This window comes from Leptonotus elevatus, chromosome 10 (assembly GCF_054856555.1).
Source record: "Leptonotus elevatus isolate MCC_2025b chromosome 10, RoL_Lele_1.0, whole genome shotgun sequence".
NCBI lineage: Eukaryota > Metazoa > Chordata > Actinopteri > Syngnathiformes > Syngnathidae > Leptonotus > Leptonotus elevatus.
In genome coordinates, this window is record NC_141248.1 from 22,993,174 (window position 1) to 23,011,545 (window position 18,372).

The 18,372-nt window shown below is 40.4% G+C and overlaps 1 protein-coding gene across 3 annotated transcripts in view; it reads right to left on the reverse strand.

Moving 5' to 3' along the window:
- The window catches only part of cdh22 (cadherin 22), a 209,059-nt gene that overhangs the window by 26,060 nt on the left and 164,627 nt on the right, over window positions 1–18,372 (reverse strand). For all 3 annotated transcript variants that reach the window (XM_086086392.1, XM_086086391.1, XM_086086389.1), the window contains 5 exons: window positions 16,112–16,231; window positions 10,553–10,720; window positions 8,887–9,068; window positions 7,456–7,712; window positions 4,015–4,151 (listed from right to left, as the gene is read on the reverse strand). In XM_086086392.1, coding sequence (XP_085942518.1) covers window positions 4,015–4,151; window positions 7,456–7,712; window positions 8,887–9,068; window positions 10,553–10,720; window positions 16,112–16,231 — 864 coding nt within the window. The remainder of the gene's footprint in view (window positions 1–4,014; window positions 4,152–7,455; window positions 7,713–8,886; window positions 9,069–10,552; window positions 10,721–16,111; window positions 16,232–18,372) is intronic.

The window sequence follows — 18,372 nt, forward strand, 5'->3', positions numbered from 1 at the left end:
ACTGGGGGGATGTTTTTAGCATTTAGCTACAAATACGTTCGAATGCAAATACGCTTCAACGTATGTAAAACATGTTTAAAAAAAAAAATGCCATTGAATGCATTCAGCAAATCCTTGACTTCAAGTGGTACCAAAGTAGGTTTGGCCCATTTGGTCACGAACCAAACGTTTCTTTTTTTTTATGTCTTGAAAGGGAATTTTGCAACCAAAAACACTGCTGGTTTTCACAAAAGAGGCACCATATTCCTACTTTAGGGGATGACATTTCCTCCAATGCACGACGGCAATCTGCCACTGAACACACAAATGTCACATAACTCATCCATACACGTCTCAATTGGTCACGTATCGTTTTTGTAACTGTGTCGCCACTACTTTTCTTTCCGCCCCCCCCCCCCCTTCCAGACATCTCTATTAGGTACTAACTTGTTGTCTGAGTGGAAAAGTACAACATGATTGAGTCCTTGCTGGCCTTTGGAGGAGCATCGCGGCAGAGAATTGTCTATTTCATCCCGCAGCCATGACCTCTTGATTGAATTTGTCACGGGGACGCGTCGTGACACATTACGGCACGCGGGTAACCTTTGCAGCAGAAGCACTCTCGCTGATTTCTCTCCTTGTTCTTCCGTGGCATCCACTATTTGGGAAAAAAAAAAATGGGAGGTTTTGTGGAGATATCATTTAGTTTATTTTTTATTTTTCTCTCCCACACGCAATTTAATACCCGGGTTTTGCTCACTTCCCAAAATGCAGCAGTTTGGCATAGTAAATAAATAAAAACTATTTTTTTTAATGCCACTCCCAGTTAAGGTTTACTGTCAAACAAAAACAAAGATAATCACACATTATGTATTTAGAACAACCGCATAGCTTTGCGTTAAAGTCTGCTAGCTTAATGCTAACGAATAATGAGAAATGTAATATACGGGCTTATGAATAGCATCAATATGGGGGGTGTTGCAACGCATTAAGGAACTTATATTTTGAACTAAAGTAGACACACAATATAACGATACTCATAAGCATATATTCTTTATCCTCTGCGAAAATGTACACCTTACAGAGTTATTTAAATTAGAAGTCAAACATTTTCTTTGGGCTAATGTGTTCTATGTGTCCCCAGTAGTCTAAACATGGGAGTGCGGACTAAGATTTAAACTTGACACATTTTTGCCATTTTCAGCAGTAAAAAGTTAATATTTTGGCCATCATGAATTCACGGCTTACGTAAACGTTTACAAGTTGAGCTGTGATTGGTTGCTACTTTGCCTGATCCCTCAACACGTGATGCCAATTTCAGTTGACAGCTCGTGGCAAATTGGACATGAAACAATATTTCCATTTACAAATTCGTGACAGGCAAAATATCAACCGTTTATTGCTGAAAATGAGTAAAGCATCCCTTTTTCAGGCACCCAAAGAGGCCCTGCAACCCGTTGCCGACTGAAACTGACGTCAACGTGGCCCACGGGCACGTCAAATTTCAAGGCTATGTGCTTAGGACAAATGCTGTTTTTGTTTGTATATTATTCTATTCTTCTGTGTTTTGATGAAACACACGCACACGCAGTGCTCGCTGGACAGAATCATGTTTTGATGTTACGAAAATTCCAACTGCGCACATTTATTTGCCAGACAGACAATTTATGCTGCAGTGAATCTGTTCTTCCCTTCAACACGGCAAGAGATAAAGACTTTCCAACCGCACCTGTATCTATCTATCTATCTATCCCCAGGGTGAACCAACCTGTCTGGTTTAAGAAGAAGAAGAAGGAAAAAAAAAAACACACATTTCAGCTATGTGATATCATACTTGCTATCAGAAAATTATATGTCAGTCTAACTTAGCTGGATGTGTTCGAGAAAGTGCTAAATCAGGGTTAGGCGAGGAGAACTTTTAATTGGATGAATGTGAAAATGGGCTGCGTGCGTGCGTGCGTGCGTGCGTGCGTGTATTTGTACCGGAGGAGAAGGAGCACACGGTTGTGCAGTTGCTGACATTTAGTGTGCATCTTGCACTTTGCTAGTCCGGGTTAATCCCGGGGCTCTCGCGGCCGAGCGTATTCGCAAAGCTCTTGTCACTTGTCCAATCGTGGCGATGCAACAGTTCAAAGGTTGCCAAAGGACGTGCGGCGTAATTAAAGGTCGTGGGCAGTTTTTAACAATGTCCTCAGACGAGTTGAACCCTGGGGCATCTGCAGCCTTTAAGTGGACATATTATGGAAAACAGACATTTTAATGGCTTGTATACCAAATGTTGGGTGTGTGGACCGAGGAATTAAACAACCAAGTAAATCTTGTGTTAACCGCTTATTTCCATAAATGTGTCAGGGAGTGATTGCGTCTGCATTTTGTGAATTGTGTCATTTCAGTAAAGATAATGAATATAATAACCAGCTTAATGGCAAGATTCTCGGACTAAAACTTGTGGCAGAATTTTCTGATCCACTTTCAGGCTTTATGGCCAGACAACACATGAGGTCAAAGCTAACAAATAAGCAGAACTGCACTGATCTTTTGTTTTAGATTAGCTTTAGCTTTTGATTAGCATCACACACTTGATTGCTCAGTGAAGTTGTTGTCACAGTGGGAGCCTATGAAGTGCTGCATTCAAAAAGGAAAATGCAATCCATTCAATTTCGTAAAGCACAACACATGAGGTCAAAGCTAACAAATAAGCAGAACTGCACTGACCTTTTGTTTTACATTAGCTTTAGCTTTCGATTAGCATCACACACTTGATTGCTCGGTGAAGTTGTTGTTACAGTGGGAGCCTATGAAGTGCTGCATTCACAAAGGAAAATGCAATCCATTCAATTTCGTAAAGTGTGCTATCATTTTGAATGTATAACACATTTTCTATAATGAACTGAGAGACTGAAATAGTCTAAAGATTGTGTAAGATCGGCGACAAAGCCTAATCACCTGTGCTGAGGAAGTAGGTAACCACCAATCATGGCTCACCTGCTTTTTGGGTTTGGTCAGCAAACTGAGCCATGATTGGTGGTTACCTACTTCCTCAGCACAGGTGATGTCATCTTCAGTTGACAGGCAAGTGGAAAAATTTGTTTTTTAAGATATTAATTGTACATGAAAAATAATGAAGTTACCAAATTAATTGTGGACCAAATACTAACTTATTGCTGTTGAAAACGGCTCAATGAGCCAAGTATCCTTTTCGAGAACTTTAGCAGATAATGATGGCGGCAATTGGAGATTGTCTGTTATCCGCTGCCGGCTCCGGTTTATTTCTGCTCGCCGTATGGTCGGGACATGTCAATCATTGCAATTCTAACGTTCAGCATTATTTGCTTCAATTTAGATTTTTGACAAGACGAGTGGAGTGCATTCATTTAAATGATGGAGCTGAATGATTCACTCTCGACAAAATCAGATAATAGAATAAAATTAGGCCATATAGAAAAGACAATATAATGTGCAATCTTCTTGTAAAATGTCCTGCCCTTTTCTGAACTGTTTTTAGAGCTTTATATCTGGGAAGATTCAAAATCATCCAGGCCAAGGTAAGCCGTAAAAGGTAAATCGAGGGGACGAGACTCTTCTTTTTTGTTCATTTTTTTTCTTGTTTCGCAACACATTAAAAACATACTTAGGCAATCATGCTTACGAGGCCAGTGGCTCTTAACCAGGGTTCGATCGAACCCGAGGGGTTGGGTGAGTCGGACTCAAGGGGTTCAGCGGAGGTCAAGGTCAACGATACTTTATACACAAGAGCCTTTGCTAGCTAGTATAAAAGCAGAGACAGAGCGTCTCTCATCAGCCGCTTCACAGGTGAAATGAGGTCGAAAAAATGTCCTTGGCAATCACAACGCAAATACAAACGTAAAAAGCTGCACCCAGCAGCAATAATTACGCTGACATGGGAAGATGACATTTAAGACACTTTCAGAAAGGTTACCAGACGTAAATGCAATCAAACTCTTCTTGATAATATCCCAATTGATATGTCATACATGCACATCTTGTATAAGGAGCTAGCCCGATGTAGCATACCTGCTTCCACGGCCTTCACGGTGATATTGTGCCAGCCGGCCGTCTCGCGGTCCAAAATCTTGTCCAGCGTGATGGCGCCCGAGTTGGGATCAATGTGGAAGATCATGTCCTGGTCCGTGCTGTGATCGATGGAGAACCTTTAGCAAAAAAAATATAACCTACATTAGCGTGTATGGAAAAAAAGTTCCAATAGACCATTATCAGTTTCAACCATGTTTTTTGTATCATTTTATATTCCAATTCTAAATGAATCATAGCCGAGTCCTCATTGAATTATAATTTATTGTCCTCACTTTAACTGTTTTGTTGTTGTTGTATAATTAAATCAAAACAAGGAAGCTCTCACAGGAAGAAATATTTTTTATATATTTTTTTTATTATTTTTTCAGAGTATACACTTACTACACTACATCATTCCAGATTGTGCTCCAGTCGGCAGACATCTAATAGCGTCCCATGACAAAACAACACATCTCTAGTTCGTGTGATATTTTTGTCTATTCGGAAAAATAACATTAAACTTTCATATGGCACTCCAGACCAAACACAAATGTGTCAAACAATGATGAGTCAACAAAACAATCTGCTGAAAAGTGACACGTGGACACAAATGTGACATGACCAGTACCATTTTTTTTTTTTATCAGCTCATGAGGGGCCCTCTGACCAACCACAACCACAACCAGCATTTTTTAGATGTCATAAATGCAGACGGCAAAATGCTATAAATGGAATTGATCAAATTTCCATTAGATCCATTGACACATTTGTCATTGCATTGACAACGTCGGGTACAATTGTGATGTGCAGTTAGCAAGCAAGCTAGCTAACCTAGCCTATACCTAAAAAATACATCTTCCCTTCGGAGAGTGCGCTGGTGTGGCGTTCCTAGAGCGCCTCGTTGCCGGCCGCCATTGAGGTCATTGAGAAAAAGCAGAAGCGCATGTGGGGGAAGGGTGAGTTGACCCAAGTGCGAGCTAACGTGCGCTAGATGAAGTAGCATCCATGTTTTTTTATAATTTTATAATTATAATATGATTATTTATAATTGGTAGTGCAACAACATTCTTCTTTGCAGCAAAACAAGGCAGCTTCATTTATCTTTCACATACAATTAACACTTTGTCATTTTCACATAATTTAGCTTTCAATTTACTTCATAAGCATTCAACTTAGTATTCCCATGCAATTTCTGCAGAAATTGCACTTAGTCTAGTTTATATAGCATTTCATATTGTCACCCTCTTAAATAATTGCCTATGTCATTTTTTGCAAACAAATATTTTTGGTTCAATCTTTTGTTTCCTGAAAAATCTGAAAATAAAAAACTTTATTTATTTTATGAAGGCGTCGATATACACGAGAACTCCATGTGTCTTACGTGATTAAAAGTATGAGATTCAACATTACGTCAGACATTTATTTTTGTTTTACAGGGACTTTTACTCTTTTAAAAGAAATCATTTTCAGTGAGATCCCACACGAGCAACAGCTAAAGCTGCCAGCCAAATTCAGCTACGTGAACCAATAACTTTTCTTGCTACCAACCAACCCACAACTTCTTCTGCTCCCGTTTTCTTCTTTTCGCCTAAGACTGAACAGATATTTTGTGTTTTTGTGTGTGTGGATTGCAGCACATCCTTACATAAATCTCTTGTTCCTTTGGATGAAAGCGTCTTTCTTTTAATCCACCAAGCTGCAACACAACAAAACTTGACCGACAAGCGCCCATTTCTCCCCCCCCCCCCCCCCCCACATCTATAAACAGGGATTTATGTTCTTAAAATTTGACAGCAATCTCTTTTTCCATACTTGTTGTCTATCCCGGATCATCTTTTGACAGGTGCAGCTGTCTGCCAGCTGTTTGATTTACCTGCTGGAATATGTGCCATGCTTTTAGCTGCAGCCATTTGAAATTTGTGGCAAAGCACCCGAGAAGCATTGCTATAAATTTTGCGACTGTGTGTGTTTCTTCCCCCCCCCCCTTAACTCAAAGCTGGGGTTGCATTAATATGCAGGTCTTAAAGCGCCCGAGGCCATGAGCTTGCCAACTTAGCCCAGTTGGTGGCTTTTGGCCAGATTCCCCCCCCCCCCCCCGGTCCTCCCATCCACTTAATCACCCATTCATTTTCCAATGCGCACACGAAACACACAAGCGTGCATGTAGCACACACACACACAAGCACAGCCGAGCAGCTCCGGGCGGCCTGTGAACGACAATGCTGCCAGTGTGTTGTACTTTATTACACCTGGAACCTGGGCGCCTCATGCATTTTTAATGGAGGTAATTTGCACAGGCCCCGTGAGTGTCAGTGTTACACTCCGTCAGCGACACTGTCTTAGCCCTTATCTACTCGCCCCCCCCCATCCCCCCCCCACCCCCACCGCCCGCCTCCGGAGCCGGCAATTGCTCTTCCGAGGATGCGTAAACCCAAGACCTTGGTACAGCAGATTACTCGGCGATAGTGTCTCTTATCATGCGCCGCGATCATAGGAAGAAAAAAAAATAAAAAGGAGAGACAGACCATGAAGCGCCATCCATTATGCAGTTTGAGATGACATCGGCAGACCCTGTCGGTGAATTATGGCTCCTTTTTAAGCCCATTTTTCATCATATAAATTTGGTTCCAATAAAAATTGTATTTGCAGTGGTTAAGCCAGCAGAAAGACAGAACAATTGTGTTGCTTTTGCCCTCCCTGTCATCATATTCAGCAGCGGGAGCCCCTTTGCATTGTTTACTGATGCCAGCGTTGACCTTATCCGTTTTATTTCTTGCATACAGTGACATAGCACAAGTGCATCAATTCAAGCTTAATTTCGTCCAGTTAAACCGCACGCAATGATGGGCTTTTAAACAGTCCAAATTGGGTTTGCATCCTGACAACATGTCCAAATACACCAGCATTTCCCAAACTCGAGCAGACATAAATTACAAATGGGTCTCCTCCCTCGGAACCAATTATGGAATATATGATGGTATTTTTATTTAGGCATAAATGTTAACGGAAAGAGACGGTGCTGCACAACTGAATTTTTTTTTTTTTGCAGTCGTCTATAATGTTATAAAAGCCAAGTTGTGTTTTTATTTATTTATTTTTTTCTTTTTAAGAGCTCAGTATTGTTCATTCGGAAATGTCATCATCATTGCTCTTTTTTTTTTTTTTTATATATATATATATATATATATATATATATATATAGCCAAGTTGTGGTTGATTAATTGATGATATTTTTTCAGCAAACCCCAGCCGTCTCCAACATTTTTTTGCGGACCCACACCGCATTCATGACAAGACTTATTTAGGAAAACCCACATACAGGTCGACATTTATTGTTTTTGACAATGAACTTGTATGCCATTATCGTAGAGAGGTGATAGTCCGTCCGTCCATCCATCCCATCCATCCATAGCACTTGTCTAGGTTTGTGTCTTTTCATACCTGACTGGTTTACCCTTCACATCGGGGTCTCGGGCCGTGACGACGCCAACCAGCGCTCCCACTTTGGCATCCTCCTTCACCTCCATGAGAGCGCCGTCAGCAGGCAGAAATTGTGGCGGCTCGTCCACATCCGACACACTGACCCGGACTATAGTCTGGTCCCGGAAGGAGCCCAGGTCCACGAAGCGAGGGTCCACGTGCTTATTCACGGCTTCAACCACCACGTTGTGTGTGCGCTTGCTCTCAAAGTCCAATGGCTAGAAGGGGGGGGGGGGGGAAAAAGAAAGAAAGTGTGTTTTGTCTCAGTTGCGGCTGTCAAGACACCCTCATTAAGAAGTTATTGAGCCAAAACACTGGCAACCTAATTCACACTGCTGTCACTTTTATTAAACAAAAACAGCAACAAAGAAGTCGGATAATTGCACACATTTCCCCACAAAGAATATTGGATCACCCTCGATAGAGCGAGAACAACATCATCAACAATTTCTGGACAAGTTTGCAAAAAAAAAAAAAAAAGGCATGTGGTAGAAAGATGTTAAACTTTACAATAGAATATTCTTGAAGTCGAACACTTTAGAAATACGAGCAAAATCATATACGGGTAAAACATGGTAGTATCGTCACCTTAATAAATATTTTTTTTTGCCAAAATTATTATTATTTTGTCTAAATCATCTCCTCATGATGCAAATGGTTACAACGTTTCCTGATTGAATTATTTTAAGAAGGCGTCGATATATAAACATGATTTATATTATACTTAAACACGACGTACTGATGAAATATACACATACACTTTTTTTTAAATTTTCAGTACACTAACAACTGACAATATTTTGTATCATGTTAGATTTATCACATAGGGTTGTCTTTATGTGTACATCTACAAGGAATGTTCAAATTAGAGAGACTTGAAAGTCAACCTGCAGGTTGTGTTCAACTTTGGAAGTTCCACTGTACATTGTGCAATCAATATTCAAGTAAAATCATTTGGGCTCCAAAAAAAATAAAAAATAATAATAGGGGACAGAAGGAGTCCATTTTGCTCCATCAAGGTATAATCTACACTAATTAGCCCAACGCTCCCCTTTGGGATAATTGCTGAGTCATTGTTTGGATCAGTTCCAGGACCAAAAATGTAGCTGCCAGAACTACAAGGGTGACACACGATTACAATGTATACCTTGAAAAATGTACAGTGAGCACCCAAAAAAATACATGGGTTCATATTCCCAAATTCACGCATTTAAAGATGTTTTTTTTTTTTTTTACCTATCCTCAATTAGTCACTGAAAAATTCACCTAATGTCTGCTTTTGGCATCTTGGCGCCAAGTCACTTCTTGAGATGAGGAGCATAATTGAAACAAAAGTAGCACTTATGGCTACCATATTTTTGCACCGACAGAATGGTTTGGATCCTCGTGTACCTTCTTGATGGAGACGACAGCTTCTTGCGTCACGTCGTCGGTGGTCACCTTGAAGAGCTCGCCTCCTTCCTGGATCAGGTAGCTCATGTCCGTGTTGTCCCCCATGTCTGCGTCCGTGGCGATGACGCGCCCCACCGGCGTGCCGATGGCAGCGCCTTCCGACACCATGAACTGGTACATCTCTAGCGGACGGGACAAAAAAGGAGGCACACGTGACAAACGAGACAGAATAAACGCATTCAAATGTCACAATACAGTTTGGAAGATTATGCGAAAGCATTGACTTACTTTATAGGCATTCAACCTTGCATTTTCTCCTTCTTATCATGATGGACTCAATTCAGAGTCTATCAGAGCGGTGAAATCATTACCCTTTGTGAGGTTTTATCCCTTAGACTGCGCAAACACGATTTAGCAAGATGTAAAAGTTATGAATACAGAAATAAGAAAAGATGTATGAGGCATGTCAAGTTCAATTTGAGCCAGAATGATTCTGCTTCTTGAGCTGTGACAGAAGTAAATTACTGTGTTAGTGGTAGCTTTTGCCTGTTAGATGTCATTGTTAGTCTTCCAGCTTAAAAATAAAGGTGGTATATTTTCGTTAGAGGAAACCGTGTGTCCCACATTGAAGCTGCACTTTTACATAAACAGGATGATTTGCTACTTTGAGGAGGATTGGTTTAGGGCTGAAGGGACATTTAATTTGACTGCAGAGCCGAGAGTGGCCGCCTTATTGACAAAACTCATCAATAGAACTGTCTGTTATTTCGTTATTTCAGTCACTACACAATGTTACAAATAAAAGGCATTAGAACATTAGCGAAATAAAGTTAGCGTTCCTGTTTTTCTAAGCTGTAAATATCGACTTTTGGAGAGGTAAAAATTCTGTCGGGCTGGAATTCAAAAGTCATGACCTCAGTTAGCATGAATTTATGTGGGGAAAAAATCAGATGGGTAACAAGGACTTTCCATTAAAAAGACGATATCTTTAATTTTTGTTTGTTTAATTGCACTGGTCAACAAATTCTTACTAAATTTTTTAAACAGAAATGCAAGTAAACTGCTATTTTTTTTTTAATGCTGATTCTGAATCTGCCCTTGTTTTTTCCTCTTTGTCATTTTAATAATAATAATAATAATAATAATAATGCTATGATTAAAAATAAAGCACAATAAAACACATGGTAAGATCCGTATTGCACAAGCAAACGGTCAAACTTAAAAACAAACAAACCAAAAAAAGAAAATATCTCAAAAACCTGATATGCTACAAAAAAAAGTTAATATATTTTTCAAATTAATGTCAAAAATACCTTTGCTGTGTTGACCAGTATTTTGCATCTGCAATTCCAAAGTAACTTCCGTTCTGTTGTAATTCAGTGATCGTCTAGGACACAATCACTAAAAAAATATCAACTCAAAAAATCAATCATCTTTGTAACCATTGTGTGCAACAACGTGGAATAGAGAACAATTCAAACAGAAGTTTGGCAAATTAGGATGCAATGCACTTTTTGAAAAGCAAAAATATAGTCCCCCAAGGTAAGAGTACCACAACCTGTCTTTTCTGGTCACAGAAATATGAATGAGTGAATGTAACTTCTGGGTCTCTTTTTATTTATTTTTTAAAAATCTCAGTCAGTAGTAGAACGTGTCGGACACTCACTCTGCGGGAAGCGTGGCGGGTTGTCATTAACGTCTGTGATCACGATGGTCACTGTGGTGGAGCCGGAGAGACCGCCCATTTGCCCCGCCATGTCGGTCGCCTTGACGACCAGCTCGTAACGATCCTGCGTCTCGCGGTCCAGATCTGCCACGGCTGTCATTATGATCCCTAATGATAGCCGGATGGGAAGCCAGAAGAAAAAAAACGAAAGGGAAAGAGATAGGGAAAAAGTTCAAGTCAAATGGCAAGCTTATGCTACACATTACGCTATCATCATAATAATCTCCCCATCAACGTCAGACAAGCAGTCAATGATTTCACTTCGTCTGATGTGCTGCTTGCTGACGATTGTGTCACATTTGTGCCTGTGTGCATACGTCACTTTTTGACGGTGCTGTATGAAAAGGAATAATGTATGCCAGAAGACCGTGGAACGTCTGAGCCACACTGGTTTAAAAAAAAAAAAGTCACGGATTTCTAAAGAGCAATTATGGGAACACTGAGAAAGTGATAAAATCTCAGCTTGAGCTTTAGCAAGCATAAACGCGCGCTACGCTTTTATGGAACGTCCTTGTAGTGCAATCAAATAAGCGTAAAAGTGCAACAGGTTAGCTTATGTTGATCCAGAAGGAAATTTTGCAAGGTGCCCTCACAAGAATTTAGCAAATGACACAAATATACATGCCCTATTTTTCAACAGCAGCATCAGTACGGTGGACAAGAAAAAACTTTTTCCAGATGTAAAGTATTGGTACGGCAAGTTCGATTCTTTCTTTCTTTGTTATATACTTAAGACATTGATTTTGATGAATGTGACACTAAAGTTTAGAATTCCAGATTTTTATTCAAAATAACATACATAATAACATTGCGTGTGGCGTCCCTCAGGGGTCAGTGTTAGGACCCAAATTATTTATTTATTTATTTGTTACCATAATCCTCATCGTCATTATTATTGCTGATGTTCACATGTAAAAGTCAAGTGTATATGGTATATATATATTTTTTTATACTAATAACAAGTGTATTAATTCTCATTATTAAAGTAGCACAAAGGAACTTTTCATCCTTAATAAAAATATTTTCATAACTCTGAAACTTAAGAGACCTAAGACTTAAAGCTCGTTGAATGGCACCTTTGCCATGGCCTGAGCGGGTCTGTATAATTTTTACTGGCACTAAGCAACTTTGAGGAGGATGGTAGGAACACTGCCACACAAAAAAATACAAATGTGCTGACTGCTTTATGCCATACGTCACTTCCTCCTTTCGTTACAAAGACGGAAGTCAATTTGAATGTTGACGCACGATTACTGCTTTCCTGGCAGAAGCTGCAAAACAACTGAAAAGTTGTTGTCTGAGGAGACAAAAAAGAAAAAAAGGAAAAGACAGTCAAGGATCAACATTGGCCCGGCTTTCACTTGTTGGTGTGAGCTCAAAAAACACGCAATGCGCTTGTGAGGAAATGTGGTCTTCCTTTAGGCATAACATTACCACTTTTGTCCATATGGCGCCGCCATAATCAACATAAACTGAAAGTTCCTTAGTGCTGCTCGTGGTATACTATATAATCGAATATTGTACTATGCTTAACAAAATGTATAAATCATAAAAATGTTTGATTTTGATGATGAAATGGAACTAAAGGTGTATGAACATAAACGTTTCAAAAATGTATTCCATGTCTAAACGACTACCAAGGACTGGGCTTGACGGCCGTCTTGATTTCTCGTTTTCATTTCATACCCGATTAGTTTAAATGCATTGTTTCTGTAAATTGCCAAATAAGACCGTTTTGTAGACTTTAGAATTCATTCTAATGATACCATCATGTCAAGACGTGCTATGATGATACTCGCCAAGGTTTTATAATGATTGGAAGAATGGTCAATGAGTTCTTACCCATCTGCTATAATCTGCCTCTGCAAAGACATTTTGGTCACTGGCATCCATCTTTTTCAACATGTCTAATTTAAATTTTGCACACCTGTGTATGTCACTCCCCCAAAGCTGTGTACCGTTATTTTTGTGATAATAACAATTTGAAAGTTTGAGTCAAAAGTTCATTGTCAAACCCACAGACTGTGTTCAAAATCACTTATGTGTTTACCAGACTTGATCAAATCTTCTTTAGTCTTTTTTGAGCCAATGGAAAGTTCTGCTTATGTTTAAACAATTGAAGCTTAAGAAGCCTGTCAAGTGCGTTGTCCTTCTTGGAAGAAAGGAGACCTTCTCCTCGCTGGCCCTGCAGCATTAGCGCCCAGGCTGCTTTACTTTGCACTAGTAATCTAATTCCTGTCCTCGCCTGGGGATTATCCACATCAGAATCTATTGATGCATTTCCCTGGTTATTGTGCCGTCTCGCTCCCCGAGGGCCGCTGCGCTGTGTTGGGAATACAACTCAATGATTCAAGTCACAGTTAGCCCTTGACCGCGTGTCCTATGAGCAGCCAAAATGCAGTACATGCGGCAATGCAGTTAAGGAGATGACATGCACTTTTCCCGCCCCCCCACCCCACATTCATCAAATGCCAGAGGGGCTGCCTCGAAATCCACACGGAATCCAAGTTGAAGCCCTGATCAACATAATGGCGGAGCAACTTCATGTAGATGAGGCTTTTATTCATAGAAGCAGTCAGTTTAGCATGTGTGATTCACATTCCAATGCGTGCTGCGCCGTTGAAATATTCTCCCAATTTTACCGGTTGTGACCGCGCACACCAACTGTGAAATAAAGCCCCAGTATGCATAATATTAATTTGATATAAAAGACACGCAAGACATTCTAATCATTTTTTTTTTGTCTTTCCCCTTTCCGCTCGGTAGACAAAGGAAATATGACTCTGATTGTGGTTTTGAAAATCATTTGCCCTACATTTGAGCTCGCAGGCGAAGCAGGGGTGTCCAACATGCGGCTCAACAAACATTTGAGGCTCGTTGGTGGTGTGTTTTCCTCAAACTATTTACTTCACTTAAGACTTTACTTTGTGTTAGTTACAGTATGGTTTGGTGATGCCAATGCTGTAAGAACGGAACTCTGACTTAATCTTGGTGGGAACGATTCCACCTGACCAAAAACTTGTGGACTAATTTTCTTAAGTTGTTTGGCTAGGTGATGAAATAACATCAACATCCGTTTTGAAAGATTTTTTCATTAAATGTATTTTTCTCCCCCAAAGTAACCGCTTCATTGCTTTAAGTGGAAGTCAACCTTAAACATTTCTTGACAATAATATGTTATATGTAACCTCACTAGACTAAACATGACATTTTGATTCATATTACATTTGTGGAATACGAATTATGCAGCAAAATCCAGCCGTTTTTATCGATCACAGAGGGCAGCCATTTTGTCACTTGCTGTCGACTGAAGATGACATCACATTTGCTCGGGCTCAGGCAAACGACCACCGCTCACCTGTTTTTTTAACTTGAGCTGTCTGTCTTCCTTTCCCCAGGTGTGTCTCATTAGTGTTGGTGTATTTAGTCTGTTGTGTTTGTCCAGTCGGAGTGTCAAGTCCTCGCCACAGCCAAAGCCATCGTCACAGCCAAATCCTTGTCACAGCAAAGTCGTCCTCGTCACAGCCAAGTCGTCCTCGTCACAGCCACGAAGCCATAGCCCCAGCCAAGTCAAAGCCACTCCACGGCAAGTCAAGTCAAGTCAAGTCAAATCAGTTCTTGTTACGTCACGCTCATTCCAGTCATAGCGACCAGTCTATTCCCGTCCCGTGCAGTCATGGCAACCAGTCTACTCACGTCCCGTCCAGTCATGGTTGTCTGCTCACCTTTCTCCCTATGGTTAATAAAAGTACCACTCATTGCACTTGAATCCTGTTTCCCTGCATTTGGGTGCACCGTCCCTCATCCACTAACGTTCCATTATGACATATTTAGAATAGTGGGGCTGCATAGAACATATTATTGCCAATCATTTTTTAGGGGGGTTGACTTGCTGAGAATACCCGGAATATAAATTAGTAGCTTTAACATGTCAACCAGAAACAAAGAACACTCATTAAACAAAAAATGAAAAACTTTTAAATTGCAGCTTGACCTGAAAAATAACACACAGCCGATCTGCTGTTGTGTTGTCAGTCTAAGAGGAAGCGGCTTGTTTTGCCCTCCTTCAATCGCGCCTATTAGGCTATGAAATGCAGAGTGTGTCAGCCAACGAGAAGTGAGGTCGTGAGGCAGGCGCGGGAATGAACCATCCAGTCGGGTGTACGTTCCCACCTGGACAGAACCATTTATCATCCAGGCGCTCAGGTTGGCCAAATCAAACCGGTAGCCGTGGAAAAGGGAATCATTAAAACTTCAGTGCTTTTCCCTGAGGAGGAACGGGGGGTGCACTCCAAGGCCCCGTGCCAATGCTAAGCGACTACAGGCCGTCAGCTTGTTATATTTCTATAACACTAATCCCTGTAGAGAAGTAGGATATCACCTGATATCACCTGGAGGTGATGCTCTTGATATTGAAAATCCAGATTAGGTGCATTTTGAATCCTGGCAAATGACATTGGAGACTGTGTGTGTCTTGTTTTGTTGTATATGACTGTAGCATTCTATACCGTGGACCACAGTCTGCTGGCTCCTTTGCAGCACCAGGTGGACATTAGTGGTAGCAGTCTAGAGTGGTTCCGTTCCTCTTTGGCTGACAGAACTTTCTGTGTCCTGTACTGCCCCATTGCCATATGGTGTACCACAGGGTTCTAATTTGGGGCCCTGACCGGTTTCATTGTATTTGCATATCTTTTGTGTTATTAATGTAGAATTATTTTATTTTCTTACCTACTTATGATATTTATTAATTTATTTTGTGTTATTTTTGTTTGACCTGCCTTTACTTCATGACTGATTTTTACTCCATGTACAGCACTTTGTATGCAGCGAGTGCTTGTTTTAAAGTGCTTTATAAATAAAACCGAGTTGAGTTGAGTTGTTGTTAGACACGTTTTGCACAATTCGAGCAAAAATGTACCTCAATAACTGAGGGTGGAGCGCTTAAAGGAGACAAATTATCAGAACATGTCATTTGTTTGCAGTTCCAGAGAAGGTTGCATCCAGGAATAGCCTCAAGTAATGGGCCGCATGCATTTCACCTAAAGACAAACAAATCATTATCTGCTCACATGCAGCCGTCTGTTCTGGCAAATGTCCACACCTTCACTATATTACATTCATTCCGAACCTCCCCGTCTTATTTTCATTTATTTATTTGCTCTAAATGCAATACCCGTGGGAAATAAAGAGTATTAGATGGGATCGTCACCACCATAACCATTGCTACTTCTCAGTGTGGCTGTAAGGCTTGAGCTGCCAATCTCCCATGATGCTTTGCAATGGCTTGTTAAAGGCTCTGGGGAAAGAAATCAATGATATTCAACTTGTTTGCTCAAATGAATGAAAGTCAGTTGAGTGAAACTTTATAGGGTGCCTTGTTTTACTCAATTGCTTTTATGTTTTTAGCCACAAAAGGTGATTGGTTGAGGGAATTGTGGCCTGAAACCGTGAGATGGTTTCAGGCGAAGACAGAAAAAAATGCATGGGGTCATTACTTACCTGTGTGCCTGCCCACGGTGAAGAACTTTTCTTCATCCAAGACACTGTAGACCACCCGGGCACTGCTGCCGTAAGACGGGTCATCGGCGTCTGACGCCGTGATCTTGAGAACAGACGTTCCTATCGACACAAATCAAACATTTCAGTTTCACCTTGGACAGAAAGTTTGCGCAGAGGTTACAATTGCTGTACAGACTGTCCGTGTTAATGTGATTTTTGAGGGCCAAAAGAAGCGAGTTTCATCACGATGCAGAAACATTTGCTAATGATTAAAATGATCGTTTGGCGCGGCGATGCTCCCAATTGTCTTGGCTCTCTCATTAGCGCAGACGCAGCTCTTCAGGATGAAAGATAACATAAAGTCAATATTATCATCAACATAAAGTCAAGACGCACCAGAAGGCCGCAGCATAGCGATTAAAGACGATTACTGGCACGATGAATGACGACATTCAAACAGTCGTGCAACAAGACAATCATTTGGCAGTTTTTTTGTGGCTTCAGCTTGTCCCATCTGTGGGGCGGTGTGACACGGTATAATCATGTGCACTTCTGCTGCAGCCACTTGGCTTGATAAGCGCACATTTTGGCCTGGAATGGAGCGGTCGTGCGAAACTTTTCCCAAAATTGTTGTAACAGTTACAATTACAAAAAAAATGTATTGCCCTTTTTTCCCGTTTGGCAGTTTAGTTTAGTTTTTAATCCTTGCTGATGCCGCCCATTCCTTTTTTTTTTTTTTTTTTCAGGCTTGGATGTGCTTATTTTAGAGTAACGCGCTAATTTGAAATATGTAATTGAAGGTAGCAACTACCTGACACGACTAGTACCCTTCAGTAAGAGCATTTTTAGTTATTGGTTACATGCAAAGTTAGTGACATAAAAAATATTTAGTCACATTTTATCAAAAACTCAGCCCGAGGTCTACAACATGTGAAGGTTCTTCAAGCAAGGCTGTGAAACAATAGCACTTAATAATGCACATGCTTTCGTTTTGAAAATTAATGCACAAATTGACATGAAGATAAGGATCCTCAAGGACAAAGGGTGGGCCATTGTCTCCGTCACTGTGGGTAATTACTGACAGCTGGTGGTGTCCACCAAAGGTCACCGCTGTAGCCTTTCGCGGAGCCCTGTCACGCCACAGCTCAGCCGCCAAATGGCTGCATGCTAATGGCGCTAATTAGCGCCGAGTGTCAGAACGCTGTTCACTTCCTGTCATTGTCTTGGTGGTGGCTGGAAAGATCTAGATCAGCTGTCATCTATTGCATCTCTTTTACAACAAACCTACGAGTTCAATTTATATATATATATATATATATATATATATATATATATATATATATATATATATATATATATATATATATATATATAGATAGATAGATGGATAGATAAATACAAATAAGAACAGCTATGATTGGCTTTCCATCATCTTCTAGCCGTTCAGTTCAGCAAATTGACTCCAAGCGTTTCCGGATTCAGCTCGGTGACAAATCACCCACAAGATAAATTGTCCGTTGTTTCCGTTGCCGCCTGACATATTCCCAGTTCTCTCAAAGCCATTGGAAGGAGATAAAGATAGAGTCAATCCCAGTTGGGGTATTTGAGTTAGATACCCGTCTTATCGTATTGGAAACATTAGCCTGGAGAGACTTTTTTAAATTATTATTATTGGCAACAGACGGGGGGGGTTTGTTAATTCTGCCCACCTGCTTGGCCCAACTGCAGTGCGTCCAATAAAAGCATTTCCATCCACTGGATTAGTCTCTTATCTTAATTTTCCCCAGGTAACAACGCTGGTTTGGGCTACTGGCTGCTTGCACTGTCAGATGGCTTTGGAAGAACTATATAAATGCAAATGATTCTTTATTGTGTTTGTATTAAAACACAGAAGTCAGGCAGCAGGTTTGGGACTTGGGTTCTTATTGAAAGTGGAGATTTTTCATACTTAAAGTGTCTGCTGCTGTCATGTTAATGCAAATTAAATTGCTGACAGGAAGGGAATCAAATACTCTATTCTTTAGCCAGTTTGTAATGCAGATATACAGTTTATCTACTCTTAGCAGGTAATCGTATTAATCATCAGTACTGATTTTTTTGTTGCTGTTTTTAACTGCAAATGTTTTCTTTGTTGAATTCATTTGATTAATAGAAAATGTGTTTTTTCACGTTAGTTTTCCAAATTGATTTTTGTCATTAGAAGTGATACGAGTGCAAATCCAATTAAAAAGCATGGCGGATTTATTTGCAAGCAGAATTTA